Genomic DNA, 17,062 nt, shown 5'->3' on the forward strand with positions numbered 1-17,062 from the left:
ACTTTTTAACATGGAGGATTTTTTGGGCGTTGGCTTCATTAGCCAGCCATGAAGGTTGCAGCTTGGGGAACCACAAAAACGTTTTATGGGACAGGTATTACTGATTGGTTAAAGGGGGAATTTCTTCATTAAAGGTTCTATGTAACTTTAAGGAAACCGTTGTTAATAGCAACACCTTTGGCCATTAAGTGAACTGCAATCAGAGTCCTCTTCTTGGCGCTTTGGTATGAGCGAGCATCATCCTGGGTATTGGTCAAAGGTCTATCTGATCTCGATTCCATTTTGTGGAGCTTTGCTAGATGTCATCCCCCCTCTAACACTTCCTGTCTCACTTGAAACCAAATGTTTGAATTTGATTTTGTGCACTGTACCTTCCATCCATTGTTGACAAGCTCTGCTGGTATGACCATGTAGGTCTTCATACCAGGAGTGAGGTAGACACCTGTACTGATCCACTCCTCTTCTCCTGACACAAACACAGATTACAGAAATATATTCAGCTGTGCACACAAATTATATTAACAGATTGATCACAGTTCTACAATTTTCCTTGAAATTCTGTAATGCATTTGAGAGAGGTCTGACCTGCAGTGTTCACATTAATCTTGATTCTCTGGTTGTAGACAACTGGCATCATGGGGTTATGCTTGATGAGGTAGGGCAGGAGAACATCGGGATCTGGGCAAACCTTATATACCTCTGCCCCCACACTTAGGAGTAGGTGGTCTTTGGGACTCTTCACCGGGCATGTGTCACTCACCTTGAAAATGAATGATGAATATTGTAAAACAGGTTGCTTACAGTATCAACGTATCTGCAGTTAAGAAAACAACATTAGACCCCATGCAGACATACACTATATGGCAAAAAGGCAATGGACACTTGACCATCACACCTTGTTGGACAACCCATACTATGGAGTTGGACCCCTTCTTGAGGCTACAATAGCCACCACTCTTCTGAGAAGGCTAGATTACTAGTGTTTCTCTGAGCCCATTCAGTCAAAAGAGCCTTTGTGAGGTCAGGCACAGATGTTGGATAAGAAGGCCTGGCTCTCTATCTGCATTCTAATTCCATACATGTTCAGTGGGGTTGAGGTCAGGGTCTATGCATCGAGTTCCTCCACACCAAACTTGCCTAACCATGTTTTTATGGACCTCCTTCACTTTGTGCACAGGGGCACAGTCATTGCAGAACAGCAAAGGGACTTCCCCAAACTGCTGCTACAAAGTTGGAAGAACCCAATTGGCTAAAACGTCTTCGTGCTGTAGCATTAAGAAGATTCTTCACTGTCCACTGACTTTTCACCATATAGTGTATTATGGTCTTATTGTTAGTATTGTTCCTGTGGTACAATTATTTGTACTGGGGGGTGGTCAGTATTGCCCCTGCAGTTTATACATGTATGTACATGGTAACTAAATCTTCTGTCGATAAAATATTATCTATTCAAGGCAGTAAATGCCTAAAACCAAATTGAAATGGAAGAAACAAAATAGACCTTCCTCACTCACAAAATAATAAAAATTGTAGACTATAAAAGAATTAACTGCCCACCTGTGGCATGCCCGCTTTCTTCAAGATGTCGGTGAGAGTTGACAACACCCGCATGTAGGAGGAGCAGTCATGGGCCTTCATGTGCAAGTAGTTGGCACAGTCACCACCCAGTTTTTTAAGGCATTCCTCCTCATGCTCTGTAAGTTGTTCCCCCTGGGTTACATGACCAGCAAAGCGGTGTAGAAGGCGGCGGAAGTGGTAGGTGTCTTTGATGGCCTGGCTGGGCATAGGGGCCTTGTATAAACCTTCTCTAATTATCTTGTCCAGCAGGCTCAAGCCCATCTTGTTAAGGATCTTGTTTCCTGAAAGACAGTGCAAGTAACAATCTATGTGTTGCAAGGTTTACACAGTATTAAGATTTTTGATCTGATGGTGATATTTAACATCTTTTGGAAGTTTGTGCAGGTCTGTTATGTAATAAAACATTAGTTTACCTTCTATCGTTACATTTAACTTTACCAGTGTCTAGTCTATGAGTTCCTAGTCTCAGTGTTTTCTCCCAGTTCAGCTGCCTGTTTAGCTTTTTCTAGCTGCTCTGCTAGTTGGTATGTATATTTACTTAATGATAAAGATCTAGTAAATATCCTTTCTAACTCTGCCTTTGTGTTTGCTTTTGGGGTCCTACACCAACTGTCCTCTAACAGTGCGCTCTACCTGTCTGTCTTGAGCCTTGGTCATTGTGTCTGAGTAGGTGACTAAAAATGGGCTTATTACATAGTACTGAAGTCGATGTAGGGGTGCTCTACCTGTAGTTCAGGGTTGTCCCTGATGTCATTGTCTAAAAGAACTAGTAAAGATATCACACAACCAAAAGAATTTAGAGAATGGTACCTGGGAAATGCTCAGCATACATATGGTACATACAAAGTTAAAATGTCCTGGTTTTGCCTCCATTTTTTTTTACTTTCAGTCGAAGAGGACTTTAAAATCCTTAAGGACATCTTCCATAATAGATTGAATTGTACCCTTTCTTCGCACTGCATTTGGACTTTCTGCACTTGTTGTAAATTCCACAACTCAGTGGACCACCCTACTAGGTGACATGAAGAGTTGGAGTTCTATCAGTAGCTTTAAAGCCAAATCAAATCGTATGTTTAATATTGTACATGGTCCCTTCCAAATAAATAATTACATGTTATATTATCATGGCATGAAATTGGCAGAAGAGAATAAAACTTTTGGGGCATGTTATCATACCTGAGAAATCTGTCATTGAGTTTTGCCCTTTGTGTGTCTGTGCCCAGTACCAGGCATGTCCACCAATCAGCAGGCCTCCTCCCTCTGCCACAAAGTCCTGGATTTCCTCCACATGTTCATCGCTGTATGCTGTACAGACAAATACACTGAGGTCCTCTCTGAAGTTTGTCTTCTCACAATTAAACTCTGACTTGCTGAAGAGTTTAAAGGCTTGGTCGAGGTCTGGTGCTACGCCAACAATGCCCTGTCCGCCTTCATCCAGCCAACGAATGGCATTGTTCCAAAGTGGAGCCAGTGTCTGTGATAAAGGTTTATCCAAGAAAGAGAGCAGGTTTGTTAATCACATACAAAATATTTGGCAGATTAAGCACAACTTATTGTTTAGCACATTACAGATCGCAAACTGCTGGTGATCACATGAATGAGCAAGAAAGCTTTATGGCAATAATTGCTCACAGGATGTTTGCATCAGTGTTATAGAGTATACTTGATTTTTTTGTATTTAATTCACTTGACCTATTTTATTATTATTTATTTTGTCTGAATTATCTTTCTCAAATAGATATTCTATATACAGATGAGTGACAAATTAATGGAAACAAAATAAAGGGTCTTAGACACTTTACTGTCTACAAGTATATTGACCTAGAGGGATGATACTCTTATTCCTTTGTTTAGTGTTTTCATGATGGTGCTAAAAAAAACACTGTTTAACACTAACCCAAATCTCCCATCAGTGTTCAATCAGAGATTGAATGACTGCCAAGGCCTTGGTATATGATTCACATATGATCCCCATATGTCTGCTTATTTAAAAAAAATCATCAATTAATTTTCCACCTCTCTTCTCAGAAGTCCTTCATGAGAGACCACAACAACCCGTCCCTGCCCATAGTAGGCTCCTGCCAAAAATACTTGTCCATCCTCTGTGGTACCAATGGGGAAGGCTAGTGGGCCATGGACAAGAACCTCAGAAGCTGCTACCCCATTCTGGAGGTCAAATTCTGTGACTCCATTGAGTAGGAAGTCCAGGTCATCCTCAAAATCCTTACTGATTCTGAATCTGAGAGGGCAAAGATGAGAGGGAAAGAGAGTTGCCAAGTATAAGAGACACAGTTTATTTATATTCTGTCTTTAAAAAGAGGAAAACATACAGGAGAAAGAGACACAGAGGGAGATGAGCAGTTAAAGAATTTCCATTTTGGTAAGAGCTGTACCCATACCTTTTAACCACACTCTGTCTGTTGGTTGGCTAGTCCACCACATCCAAACTGAAATATATGAAAAGGTATTGGATGGATTGCCATAAAATTTGGTCTAAAAATCACACACCCCTCAGAATTAATTACAATACCTTGGTGATCCCCTGATTTCCCGTCTAGGGCCTTCATTAATTAAAATTTTCAATTTAAACAATCCTTTTTTTAAGACCAAATACCTGTACAATGAATGACATTCTGACCAGGGACAGTGCTGATGGGAAAATGTTCTCATGCTAAAATGCTGAACTAAAATGGTTATCATGATAAACACGCATGGTTGACATAGCATTGTCATGGTAAACAGCATAGCATTTCGCTAAGCAGTATGCCTAAATACAGCCTGACTGGCATGAAAAGAAGTATGCACTCACACTACAGCCATCCAGGAGGATGGGATCTGTGGGTAAACAGGCAGGCACTCTGCCTCACCCAGATGCTCAGAAAAGTAGATCCCTGCCACACCAGAAACCTTGTTCCCTTCAAACTGAAGCAGTGTGTTCTCCTTAGGGTGGTTTACAGCCCAGTGCCATGCCTGCCCCGCTATCAGCACTCCTCCTCCAGCTTTCAGAAATGCCACCAGGTCCTTTGGGTCTGCACCCACGCTGTAGGCATCAGTCACATACACACCGACCTCCAGATCATTACTAAAGGCACCCACAACTTTGGCTTGGAAGATAGATCTGCTGAGGTTATCAGCCACTGCCTTTATATTTTTATAGACCCCCACAGACAAGTTTTCAGACCCATCCCCTCTCAGCCAGGTCAGAGCGTTCTCTACCAGAGCAGGAAAGGCAGTCAGGTAGCCCTCATGACCCAGGACAACAATCCTTCCACAGCCGTACAGAGAGGCAGCCATCAGGACCTGGCCCCTGCTGTTCATTGCTAAAGGAAAGGTATGGTCTCCAATCAGATAAAGCTCACTGGGAACACAGGAGCCCCGAAGGTCCAACTCTCTCAACCCTCTCATCAGGGAAATGTAGGCTTCTTCATGGTGGTTTTGTGTAGGCTGGTTGGACATGGTGAGGAGGACTGATGGAGTCTGGAGACCGGATGAAGTGGAGGATTGGTGGCAAAAGAAAGCTGGGTAAATTGTGTTAACACATAAGGGTAACAATTGTTCTTAGATAGTTGTATGTAAATAATAATAAGTAATAAGTACTTCTAATGGCTTACTCTTAGGTAGAACAACAAAACATAAATCTACAACTAGTAACAAAGCATGGATTACCAAAAGTCTGCTAATTTTATCACAACAAAATCCAACATAAAGCAGAAAGTTACCTTTTTACACTGTAGCACAACAGTTTCCCAAACCCTCAATCTAAAAGGAGCACTTCTTGACAGGCGAGAAGAGTAGATGTAAATGAGTACACAAGCAAGGGGGAGTATTGCAGTAAAAAGGGTAAAGGCAAAAAGAGGAGGGACTTAAGTCTGACAAGTTGTCAGACAAAGAACATACTCACAAAGATTACAACTCACTGGACAGTATTTACTGCCAACACTCTTTGTTTTTATAGCCCTCCTCTGAAACATCTGGGCTGACTGACACCCTGACTGAGACTGTAAAAAAAACCTGTTCAGTCCTGTGTGAAAGACAGTATTTGTGCATGCCAAGACCATAATTATAGCACAATAACTGCGAAACGTCACATTCATGTATTTGTTTCTTTTTTTTTTTTTTAAGTTATTTTTTTGGCCTTTTATTGGCTTTATTCATTATTGACAGCTGTAGATAGACAGGAAAGATGGGTAGAGAGAGAGGGATGACACACAGCAAAGGGCCGCAGGTCGAACCCGGCCCACTGCAGCAACTCCGTACATGGGTCGCCAGCTTTACCGACTGAGCTAACCGGGCACCCATGTATTTGTTTCTTAAAGAAACCTTTGAAGATTTTGTGTTACAGTAGAGAAATCAAATATGCACTGATATTACACAAACATTGTTTTAATTTTTGTGTTAGAGAAAGAAGTTTTTTTGTAGGAAATTATAAATCTGAAACTTAAACCGTGAAAAAAAAAGCCTCACAAATGACTTTAAAAACAAGAAGACCAACCTTCCAACAATACAAACAAATTACCTTGAAAAACCCGCTCTTCCAGTTTTGGAGCCCAGTGTGTGCTCACACCGTAGTATACAAGTTAATAAATGAAAACCAAATCACATATCCAAAGAAATACCAGTTGTCCAGTCCATTGTCCAGTCATGGCAACATGTGCTGCTGATAATAATAAAAGTTACTTGATTTTGGAGATTAAGAACCACTGCATCAGATTTCAACATGCAGTTTAGCTCCCAGCCATTGTTTATTCTCCTTCAGCTGCTTCTTCATACAAATGGAAGTCAGCAATTCATTTGAGCGTCAGCTTTTTAACAAACCTTAACATTTTCCACAACTTTCATAAATTATTGATATTATTCAACTTTTCCCTTTTTTATTGTGTGCAGATGTTGATAAGAACACACATTAATGTCAGATATCTGACTAATATTAAGGATAGGCACTCCTATCTCGCAGGCATTATCTTATCTAAGATTGGGGATATTATTTTATTCTTAAATCAAGCTGTATTTTGATCATTGTGGTTAATTCTTCCTCCAGCTAATCAATCAGCAATTTCAGAGGTACACTTTGGTAAACATTTTAAACCAAATGTTGAGAACAGCAAAGCCACGATTGTACAAATTCTTTACCAGATTATTATTTTTTTTATCTCTCCCCATCTGGATGGAGATCTCTTTAGATGAACTGGGAGGATTTCCCCAGCAGTTCTCCACTCAACCATTGGTGAAACTGTTTTACAAGAAGAACATTTGCACTTGCACTTAAAATGGTATAACCTTGAAGAACTAATTAAAAAATATATATATATTTTACTTCCATGGTGTACTATCCATATATTTAGTTCAATATGTGCATAGGGTGTATTTTACCATGTACCATTGTACCATGTTTAAATGAATGCATTCCTTACCACTCATTTAAGAACAAATGGATGAATTAAAAAACAGTAGCAGAGGTGAAGTAAATGTTTATTAGTGACTTTTCTATTGACAGTAAAGCCAAATATCATGTGATGAAATTACAGACGTGTTGGTAGATATTCAACAAAAACAAAACAAGAAGACCAACCTTCCAACAATACAAACAAATTACCTTGAAAAACCCACTCTTCCGGTTTGGAGCACAGTAAGTGCTTTGCAGTACAAAAGTATTCAACAACTACCACAGTTTTTTTTAAGTAGCTTATGTGATGTATAATATAAGATGTAGATATCTGGTCAACTATGTAACTCCCGTTTCCTTTTTAAAATAATGAAATAAATATGACAAAAAGTAGTAGTAGTAGTAGTATTAGTGTTTTATCAACCTGAGGTTACAGCACTAGTGTTACTTCAATAACTTCTCGGTTTTTGGTATTTGGCGTTTAAGGATTTAACTGTATTTCCCCCTCTAAGATCTTTTTTTTTTATTTATTTTTTATTTTTTATGAAGATAATGAATTTTAAAAGCTGTATTTATCTGGTCCACTATGTAACTCCAGTTTCTTTTTAAAAATATAGCAATAAATATGGTACAATTCAAGAACAACAAAAAAGAAAAGAAAGCCAGTTAATTTAATTCCCCACTAGATAGTTTATGTCAAGAATCTGAACCCATCTCTCTACACTTTAAATCAGCAGAAGTCTGAAGTTCAGCCATATTGGACCATAGGGTGGTCACTCCAGGGGGGCAGGTTGGAGAGTTTCTCTTCAGTGGCTGTTTCGATGGGCCAACCCCAGGACTTAAAGAATCCAGCCAGGTTCATTCCCACAGTCTGGGAGAAAGTCTCAGCGTACAGGTTCATCTTTCCTTTGTTGTCCTTTGGAAAGTTGCTCATCTTGTGGTAGGCAGCGAACACCTTCTTAATGGCATCCCAGCCAAACTTTTCTTGGAGCTACATGGAAGGAGACAGAGGTAAAGGGAAATGTGAAACTACAAAAAACTACAGTTTACATCCATATCTTTCCAGACAATATATGTGGACCACTTGGAAGGACTTGAATAAAAAGGTAATATTTGTATTGAGTATATTTTTTTGGCTAAATGGAAGTTATCACTATGTTGTTAATACATATGATTCTAGTGAATATACATTACACATGTACTTGATTACTATGTTGAGATGGACTCTTGTAGAGTATAGTTAAACAAAATGTGGTACTTTTGTTTTCTCCTGGTATTTTTCAGATGCAACAGCTCTCTATGAGCTGTAGGTGAGTCACTTAAACAATTACCAGTTGATCGTTTGCAGTCACGTGATTGCAATGACACACAGAATGAGGCAGGAAGTGAGAAGTAGAATGGATGAGATGGAAAAGTGAAAACCTGTACAGTGCTAGGTATTGATTACTCATTATGACCCCCCAAATTCAGTTGATTTTTGAGTCCAAGTGGACCTTCATGCCCAATTTAAAGAAATTCCCTCAAAGGCTTCCTGAGACATTGTGTTACAATGACCTTGAACTTCAACCTTTGACCACCAAAATCTAATAAGTTCATCCTCCCATCCATGTGGACGTTTGTGCAAAATTAGAAAAAAGTTCCTTGAGGTGTTCCTGAGACAGTGCATTCACAAGAACAGGACGGAGGGATGCACAACCTGAAAACATAATACCTCCGGGCGGCTATCGCCAACCAGTGTTGGGAGTAACGGAGTATAATGGCGTTACTAACAGCGTTATTTTTTCCGTAACGAAGTAATCTAATTAAGTACTTTTCCCATCGTTGCAACGCCGTTACCGTTACTGAGAATGTAAAGTGGCGCGTTACTTGCGTTACTACAATGTGGTTGAATGAAGCGCAGCGGTGTCAGGCTTTCTGACAGCCACACATCAGCTGGCGGGAGAGGGCAGGGTGGTGATGATGACACCGTAGCAAATGCGATGATGATTGGCTGGGTGAGCGGATGCCCTGCTCACACTGTTTCAATGCACAGTAACTACTACTATAAACACAAGACAGAGACAATGGCGATGACTCGACAAGCCAGGGAAATTCAAAGGTAGCGTTTTCAAACTGGAAGTACCGACACTACTACGCTCTTACTGAAGTTAAAGACAAGAATGTTTATGTAACATGCACTATGCCCAGGAAAAAAGACTTTATCCACGTCTGCCTCAAGCAACTCAAATCTTATGAAGCACCTCACAGCAACACATGCTAACCCAACCCCAAGCCCAGATGTCAATATTTATTTTTTATATATTTTTATTTCTATGCATATGGCCAGCTGCAATCTACTGAGTTCAAATAAATACCAAATGTTCTAAAATATAGTATGTAGTGTTTTTATTCTTCATTCAGCTATTATAAACATATTTGACGTTATAGAAGATGTTATAGAATGTAATAGCGTTTTACAACATAAAAAATAACGTCACAGTTACTTTGCTGAGTAACTAATTACTTTTACAATGTGATAACTGAGTTACTAATTCAATGCGCATTAATGCCTCACTGGGCTGAATGGGGTGAGAGACTTTCAATCTTTTTTTTATTTTTTTATTTGAAGGTGTGCAATTCTATATATATACTGACTCAGTTGTGTCATAGTTCCTCTACAGGGTGTAATGTCTCACCTGCATATATGTCTCCAGGGCCACCCATGTGTTCCAGCTGCTGAGTTTCTTGCCCCCCTTAGCATACTCCTCTGCTCGACTGTTTCTCTTTGCCAAAGCCATAGCTGGATGAGCCTGCATGGAACGAGATGAAATAACGTTATTTGTAAATAATATATTTTTGTATATAATAATATATATAGTATATGTTACAATACACCTTAAGACTAAGCTGCTCTTTTATTTTGTCAAATAAATCACACTCCTTTACTTCACCTTTTCCCTGTTGATCCCCAGCACTTCTTCATGCACATACACTGACCACAGGTTGCATGTACACTCTGTGGTGTGTGATGGGAACTCCCAGCAGCTTCTCTGTTGGTTGTGTCCCAGTTCATGAATAAAGCCCCAGAGGCCTTTACTCCTAGCAAGTTCAACGTTGACCAGCTGAGATGCTGCAGACTTTTGTGTCATGATGGGATAACCTGCATGCATCCAACCTGGATGGAGAAACAGATCTTTAGAGTTCCATATCTATGATAAAGAAACATCACATTATAGTGCAAGTGCATGCAATCAAAGAAAAGCACAAAACACAAGCCTCATATTAGCAACAGTTGTCACAAACCTCTTCACTTTCAATTAATAATAATGGTCTGTCTGTTTTTTGTTAGCTCTGAAAGACTGGTGACCTATCCGTGGTGTACCCCGCCACAGCAAGTTGGGACCGGCTCTGTCACCCCGGGACTCTCAACAGGATAAGAAAAATTTCAATGTCAAATATACTTACCATGGGAAATCTGTACATCTGCTACAAAGCGCTCCTTGCGGGGAAATCTGTGTGGTATGACAGCCAGGTCAGCGATGCCCCTCATGATGTCCTTCCAGAGCGTCGCCAACTCATCAGGGCGCTCCAGGTCGCGAACAACATCTGATGGTACAGTGAAGATGACGTTGTCAAACTCCAACTCTGCCCAGGGTGAAGGAGCTGTGCGCAACAACGACCACTCAGTGGCTGTTGTCACACCTGAAAATAACAAAGGGATGGATGTGTTCAAAACTGATCAATTAATTATTACACAGTGTCTAAATTTTTGTTTGAGTTATTATTTTATACATTTCAATGGACACCTGCTTAACTAAAATGATTCCACTTTAAAAGTCCCAGCACAAGAAAAAGACACAAATAACAACTAATGAGATTTAATTATATTTTGACCAAAATGTTCTTTCTTACACTGCCATGAATCTCAGAACAACCAAATTATCTCGTACTATACTGACCAAAAATCACTATAAGCCTTTTTTTTCCCACCATGAAGATGCACACATCAGCAGCCAGACACATTACCTGATTTATAATATGGTGCAGGTACAGCCATCTGCACTATGACCTCTACACCGTCCACTTGTGTTTTGGGTGGGGCTACCAGGTAGATGAGTCCCCCCCACAGGTTCCACACCTGCACCATCTCTGTGGTAACAGGGAATCGCTCGTGAACACATGGTGCTCTCTTCAACTCTGCAGCATTCAGTCTGTCTGTTTGACAGCCTATCTGGATCTGAGGAGGACATAGAATATGTGTTATTGATTGTAAGTACAGCCTATACTATGAATAAAAGGATACAAGGTTAGGATAGCTGTTGGGTGTGGACTCCTCTAGGGGTGGGCTGGACCAGCTCTTGGGCAGGTCATTGATATATGGACTAGGGCCTGGCTGCACTGGAGGTGAGGCAAGGGATACATTAGGGGGAAGGCCTAAGCGCTGCTGGGAACAAGGGCCTGCATGGGTTGGGCTGGACCTCCACTGGGGGCGCAACATTAACAGAAATACAATGAAGTCAATAATGATTTGATTTTGTGTACCTTCCATCCCTTGTTGACAAGCTCTGCTGGTATGGCCATGTAGGTCTTCATACCAGGAGTGAGGTAGACACCTGTACTGATCCACTCCTCCCCTCCTGACACACACAGAAAATATTATATTATAGTTATATTTACAAAACCTGCAGGACACATTTCACCCTTCTACAGACACCATTCTGCAGTCTGTAGATGAATGCAATGTAACAGTACAAACATTACTAAAATATATTCAATTCAGTTGTGCATAATACATTATGTTAATGAAACACGATTAATCCCAAGTGTGCACATACTGTATATAAATTAAACTCATGATATTTATATTTGTCCACAACAATGAAGTCTGACCTGCAGTGTTCGCATTAATCTGGATTCTCTGGTTGTAGACAACTGGCATCATGGGGTTATGCTTGATGAGGTAGGGCAGGAGAGCATCAGGATTTGGGCAAACCTTGTAAACCTCTGCCCCCACACTTAGGAGTAGGTGGTCTTTGGGGCTTTTTACAGGGCAGCTGTCACACACCTTGAAAGAAAATCAATAACGATGTTATTAAGTTGATGTTTCTCTAACACATTTGACTGGTTGTCTGCTTTGTGTTCTTGGAACGTGTTATAAAGCATTCATGTTATTTTGTCTACTCACCTGTGGCATGCCCGTCTTCTTTAAGATGTCGGTGAGAGTGGACACCACTTGTGTATAGGAGGAGCAGTCGTGAGCCTTCATGTGCAAGAAGGTGGAACAGTCCTTGCCCAGTTTTTGAAGGCATTCCTCCTCATGTTTGCTAAGTTCTGTCCCCTGGGTTACATGACCAGCAAAGCGGTGTAGCAGGTGGCGGAAGTGGTAGGTGTCTTTGATGGCCTGGCTGGGCACCGGGGCCTTGTATAAACCTCCTTTAACTGTTGCCCCCAACAGACTCAAGCCCATTTTGTTCAAGACCTTGTTCCCTGAAAGACAATCAAGCAAACCTCATTTGATCTACTGTGTTCTATTATGCGTGGATTATAAAGACACTGATATCAATATTTTTGGTTTGTAGCTTAAGAAAACCCAAACTCTGAGTCTGATTCTGTCACTTTTAGATTGAAGTTTATGCAGGTCTGTTTGATATTGTATATAAAGCAGGAGCTCAATCATGAGAAATAAGTTTGTGTTCTTTGACATCACAACAGCACTTTTGTATGTTTGCAAGTCTTATCTTTTCCCATCCATATTGTCTGGAGTGGCCCTTTCACACATTGGGCCCTATCTTGTCCATCTCAGACACATACTCACCTACTGGAAATACTCTGTTTGGTCTAGGCGAGGGGTGGTGCTGTAGTAAAGCGTACAGGAGGCAAAAAGTATGCTGCTGAAATCCCAATGTTTTGTTTACAGAAGAAAGCGTCAGCCATTACCGACAAAAGTTCCTTCATCTTGTTGTCTTTTACATTGGCATCTACATGTAAATGACCCTTATTCACCCTAGGGTTTTCGTATTCTTTTGCAGCAAGTGCATGATAGAAATGTCATCAATGTGCCCACCTGGACAATCACACACAGTTTGTACTAGGGAGGTGGTAAGTCTGTTTAATGTCCAGTCCCACTGATTTGGACATTTGCGTTCTCACATACAATCTTACATATTGTAGTACAAACTACTTTTTGTTGAGCATAACCTGGTCTTTAGCCATCTATCCTGCCATCTCTTCAAGCTTCCTTTCTGACAGCCAGCAATCCTTTCTCTATGGGGCGGCTGTGGCTCAGAGGCAGAGCGGGTCGTTCCTTAATCGGAAGGTTGTGGGTTCAATCCCCGGTTCCTGGTGCCACATGTCTAAGTTGAGCAAGATGCTAAACCCCGAATTGTTCCCGATGCCATGCATCGGTGTGCGAATGTGTATGAATGAGTTAGTTTCTGTTCGATGGACTTCGCCATCACTGAGTGAATGTGTGTGAAAGGGTGAATGTGACACGTAGTGTAAAAGCGCTTTGAGTGAAGACTAGAAAGGCGCTATACAAGTACGGGTCCATTTACCATTTACCATATCCCGTATGTGCCCCCTGTATGTGCCACCTGTTATAGTCTTGAGTTATGCCTGATATTAGCCGTCATTCTAGTACATTATCATGGGGATGAACGTTTATAATCAAACTCTTGTTGTGCATTATCATACCTGCAAAATCTGTCAATGGGTTTTGCCCTGGGTGTGTCTGTGCCCAGTACCAGGCATGTCCACCAACCAGCAGGCCTCCTCCCTCTGCTACAAAGTGTTGGATTTCCTCCACATGATCATCAATGTTCGCTTTACACACAAATACACTCAGGTCTTTCCTGAAGTTTGTCTTCTCACACTTTAACCCTGACTTGCTGAGAACTTGGAGTGCATGATTTGGCACTACACCAACGACCCCCTGCCGTCCTTCATCCAGCCAACGAATGGCATTGATCCAAAATGGAGCCAGTTCCTGTGATAAAGACAGTTAAGAAAAGAAGAAAAAGAAAAGCAGCAGTTTGTTAATTACATTTGGCAGATTTAGATAAGCAGGCAAAGTATATATTTACATTAAAGATAGATAGATACTTTATTTATCCCGAGGGAAATTAAATTCATTAAAGACTGGCTTTCTGCCTTCAGTTAAATTGAGTACATAATGACAATTTGCTCATATATTCTTACTATAAAACATATCATATGAACAAATTGTCATTAGGTGCTCAATTTGACTTAAGAAAGAAGAAATTCTTAAACCAGTCTTTAATGTAAACTTTACCTTTCGTCCCAGATATCCTTCATGTGAAACCACAATGACCCGTCCCTGCCCATAGTAGGCTCCTGCCATGAACGTCTGTCCATTGTCTGTGGTCCCAATTGGAAAGGTTAGTGGGCCGTGGACCAGAATCTCAGAGGCTAATGCTCCACCCTGGATATCAAACTCTGAAACCCCCTGGAGTAAGAACTCCAGGTCATCCTCAAAATCCTTACCGAGTCTGTATTTGTAAGTGGGAAAAGGAAAGGGAAATACAGATGTCAAGGAGATGCAGTGTATGATGTACTTATATTAAGAATTAAGAATCAGTGTATCAACCACATTTTCTAAATCAAATTAATTCTTAATTTACAAAATACAAACATATGCTAATAACGGATTGATAACAGTTATTATTGTTAGAATTCTTCTTTTACAATTGTTTTATTGTTTTTGTTTTTTTAATTTTGCCTTTTTTCTTGGAGAGAGACATGTTTGAGATATGCAACAAAAGGTGCTCGGCCAGAATCAGACCTGGGACAGTGCAGTTATATGGTTTGCATCTTAACCACAAGGCCACCAAAACATCCTGGCAAACGATTATTTCAATAAATAATAGTAATTACTATATAATGTAAAATATAATATAATTCTTCATTATTTGTTTTAATAAAGTCTAAAATTAATTGAAGTAAATGGCTTCAGCAATGAAGTGACATTTTTAATGTTAATAATTATGGTCATAATCAGGAGGGCCAAATGCAATGCAATGTAGAAGTTTTGCAAAATGGAACCTTTCTGAGTGTGCAACAAAAAAGAAAAGAAGTATGCACTCACACTACAGCCATCCAGGAGGATGGGATCTGTGGGTAGACAGGCAGGCACTCTGTCTCACCATGATGCCCAGAAAAGTAGACCCCTGCCACACCAGAAACCTTGTTCCCTTCAAACTGAAGCAGTGTGTTCTCCTTAGGGTGGTTTGCAGCCCAGTTCCATGCCTGCCCCGGCTATCAGCACTCCTCCTCCAGCTTTCAGAAATGCCACCAGGTCCTTTGGGTCTGCACCCACGCTGTAGGCATCAGTCACATACACACCAACCTCCAGATCATTACTAAAGGCACCCACAACTTTGGCTTGGAAGATGGATCTGCTGAGGTTATCAGCCACTGCCTTCATGTTTTTGTGGACCCCCACAGACAAGTTGTCAGACCCATCCCCTCTCAGCCAGGTCAGAGCGTTCTCTACCAGAGCAGGAAAGGCAGTCAGGTAGCCTTCATGACCCAGGACAACAATCCTTCCACGGCCATACAGAGAGGCAGCCATCAGGACCTGGCCTTTGCTGTTCATTGCTAAAGGAAAGGCATGATCTCCAATCAGAACCAGGTCACTGGGAACACAGGAGCCCCGTAGGTCCAGTTCTCTCAAGCCACGCATCAGGGACATGTAGGCCCCTTCATGTTGGTTTTGGATGGGCTTGTTGGACATGGTGAAAAGGATTGTTGCTCTGCAGGTTAAAGGAAGAAAAGGAAGAGGGTGTGATAAGTCAGATGCCACTTGCATTAGTAAATGAGGTCAAACAGTTGAACTTAATTATATGTGATGTCAGATAGTTAGTCCTGTGGGGAAAATAAGAGATCTCAGATGAAGATTAAATGAAACACATCTGGGGAATGCCAAGAGCCAGTGCCTTGGTCAAGTGGAGAATTGACCTAAAATACATGTTTTGATGGTGGGGGAAACCAGAGCACCTGGAGGAAACCCTTGCAAACACAGTGAGAACTTGCAATCTGCACTACTTGCTGTGAGGTGACAGTATTAACCACAGAGCCACTGTGTGTGTAGTAGTTGCGAGTACACAAAAATGTGGCCAAAACAGCATGTTTATAGGAAACAATATCATGAGATAAGTTAAAATTATGTAGCATGTAAGCAGAGGGTTTCATTCAAAATGTGTATTTATATCAATTTAGTAACATATATATATTTTAATCTGGCTACATTAAAGAAATACAAGGCAGAAATCTTGATTATCAATGAATTGTTTTCTATTTTCTATCATTGTAATCTGAATATCTTTCAGTTTTTGTACTGCTGGTCAGAGAAATCAACATCTTTCATTTCAAGATCATTTTACACTTTTTTCTTTAACATTAAATGATAAACAGATTCACTTAAAAAGTGAATAGATTAATCAATAATGACAACAAACTCTCGGGTTGCACCTCTAAACTTTAAATGTATCATGTTACGGTTGTGAACAACACCCCAATGACAATCAACACAGACACAGAAATAGGGAAACAACAATGTGAATGTTAACATGGAGCCTATGCCCTACTGCAATATGTTTTAACCTTCTTCTATTTTGCCTCTAAAATAAACAAACCTAAGTAGATTTCTAAACAAAGAGGCTTTATCCAACAAACTAGCCTGCATGACTAAGAAACCCCGGCCATCCTGTTATTTTTTAAATGAGGCTACAGTTCACTCATCAAACATCTGACGTTCATAACATTGGGCAGTAAATAAAACAGAAAGATGACGAGCAGACCCAGCCCGGTTGTAGTTAGATGGAGAATTTAACATCTTGTCCTGTTTCTGCTTTGTGTCTTGATATTTTTTTTTTCTTCCCACTCTTGTCTCCAACCGGGTGGAGGACTGAAGTTAAATAATCTGCGCCACATTCAAAACATTAAAAACTCCTAAAGAATTTACAATAAATAACATTTTTGTTGAATTACCAATAACGAAATGGATGAAAAGGACCCACTTTACCACGCAGACTTGGCTTTCGTGACAGTACAAAGAAAAAATACAGTGTACTGTATGTTGTTGATACCCGGAAAAGTATAAGT

At 40.5% G+C, this 17,062-nt stretch overlaps 2 protein-coding genes and 1 long non-coding RNA gene across 3 annotated transcripts in view; 1 reads left to right on the forward strand and 2 right to left on the reverse strand.

The window, feature by feature from the left end:
- The window catches only part of LOC127361779 (TRPM8 channel-associated factor homolog), a 9,608-nt gene extending 4,317 nt beyond the window's left edge, over window positions 1–5,291 (reverse strand). The window contains exons 1-6 of the mRNA XM_051396684.1: window positions 4,388–5,291; window positions 3,595–3,817; window positions 2,755–3,052; window positions 1,558–1,859; window positions 586–760; window positions 372–466 (exon numbers count right to left, since the gene is read on the reverse strand). Coding sequence (XP_051252644.1) covers window positions 372–466; window positions 586–760; window positions 1,558–1,859; window positions 2,755–3,052; window positions 3,595–3,817; window positions 4,388–5,034 — 1,740 coding nt within the window. The 5' untranslated portion in view covers window positions 5,035–5,291. The remainder of the gene's footprint in view (window positions 1–371; window positions 467–585; window positions 761–1,557; window positions 1,860–2,754; window positions 3,053–3,594; window positions 3,818–4,387) is intronic.
- LOC127361780 (uncharacterized) overlaps window positions 1–15,507 on the forward strand; it is a 23,859-nt gene extending 8,352 nt beyond the window's left edge. Inside the window, exon 3 of the long non-coding RNA XR_007884353.1 lies at window positions 15,363–15,507. This is a non-coding gene — a long non-coding RNA (uncharacterized LOC127361780). The remainder of the gene's footprint in view (window positions 1–15,362) is intronic.
- The window catches only part of LOC127361773 (TRPM8 channel-associated factor homolog), a 14,616-nt gene continuing 4,583 nt past the window's right edge, over window positions 7,030–17,062 (reverse strand). The window contains 12 exon segments of the mRNA XM_051396667.1: window positions 7,030–7,952; window positions 9,637–9,750; window positions 9,892–10,115; window positions 10,406–10,642; window positions 10,967–11,177; window positions 11,483–11,577; window positions 11,831–12,005; window positions 12,126–12,427; window positions 13,634–13,925; window positions 14,232–14,448; window positions 15,045–15,211; window positions 15,213–15,711. Coding sequence (XP_051252627.1) covers window positions 7,710–7,952; window positions 9,637–9,750; window positions 9,892–10,115; window positions 10,406–10,642; window positions 10,967–11,177; window positions 11,483–11,577; window positions 11,831–12,005; window positions 12,126–12,427; window positions 13,634–13,925; window positions 14,232–14,448; window positions 15,045–15,211; window positions 15,213–15,692 — 2,757 coding nt within the window. The 5' untranslated portion in view covers window positions 15,693–15,711 and the 3' untranslated portion in view covers window positions 7,030–7,709.

The sequence above is a fragment of the Dicentrarchus labrax genome, unplaced genomic scaffold (assembly GCF_905237075.1).
Source record: "Dicentrarchus labrax unplaced genomic scaffold, dlabrax2021, whole genome shotgun sequence".
NCBI classification, from domain to species: Eukaryota; Metazoa; Chordata; class Actinopteri; family Moronidae; genus Dicentrarchus; species Dicentrarchus labrax.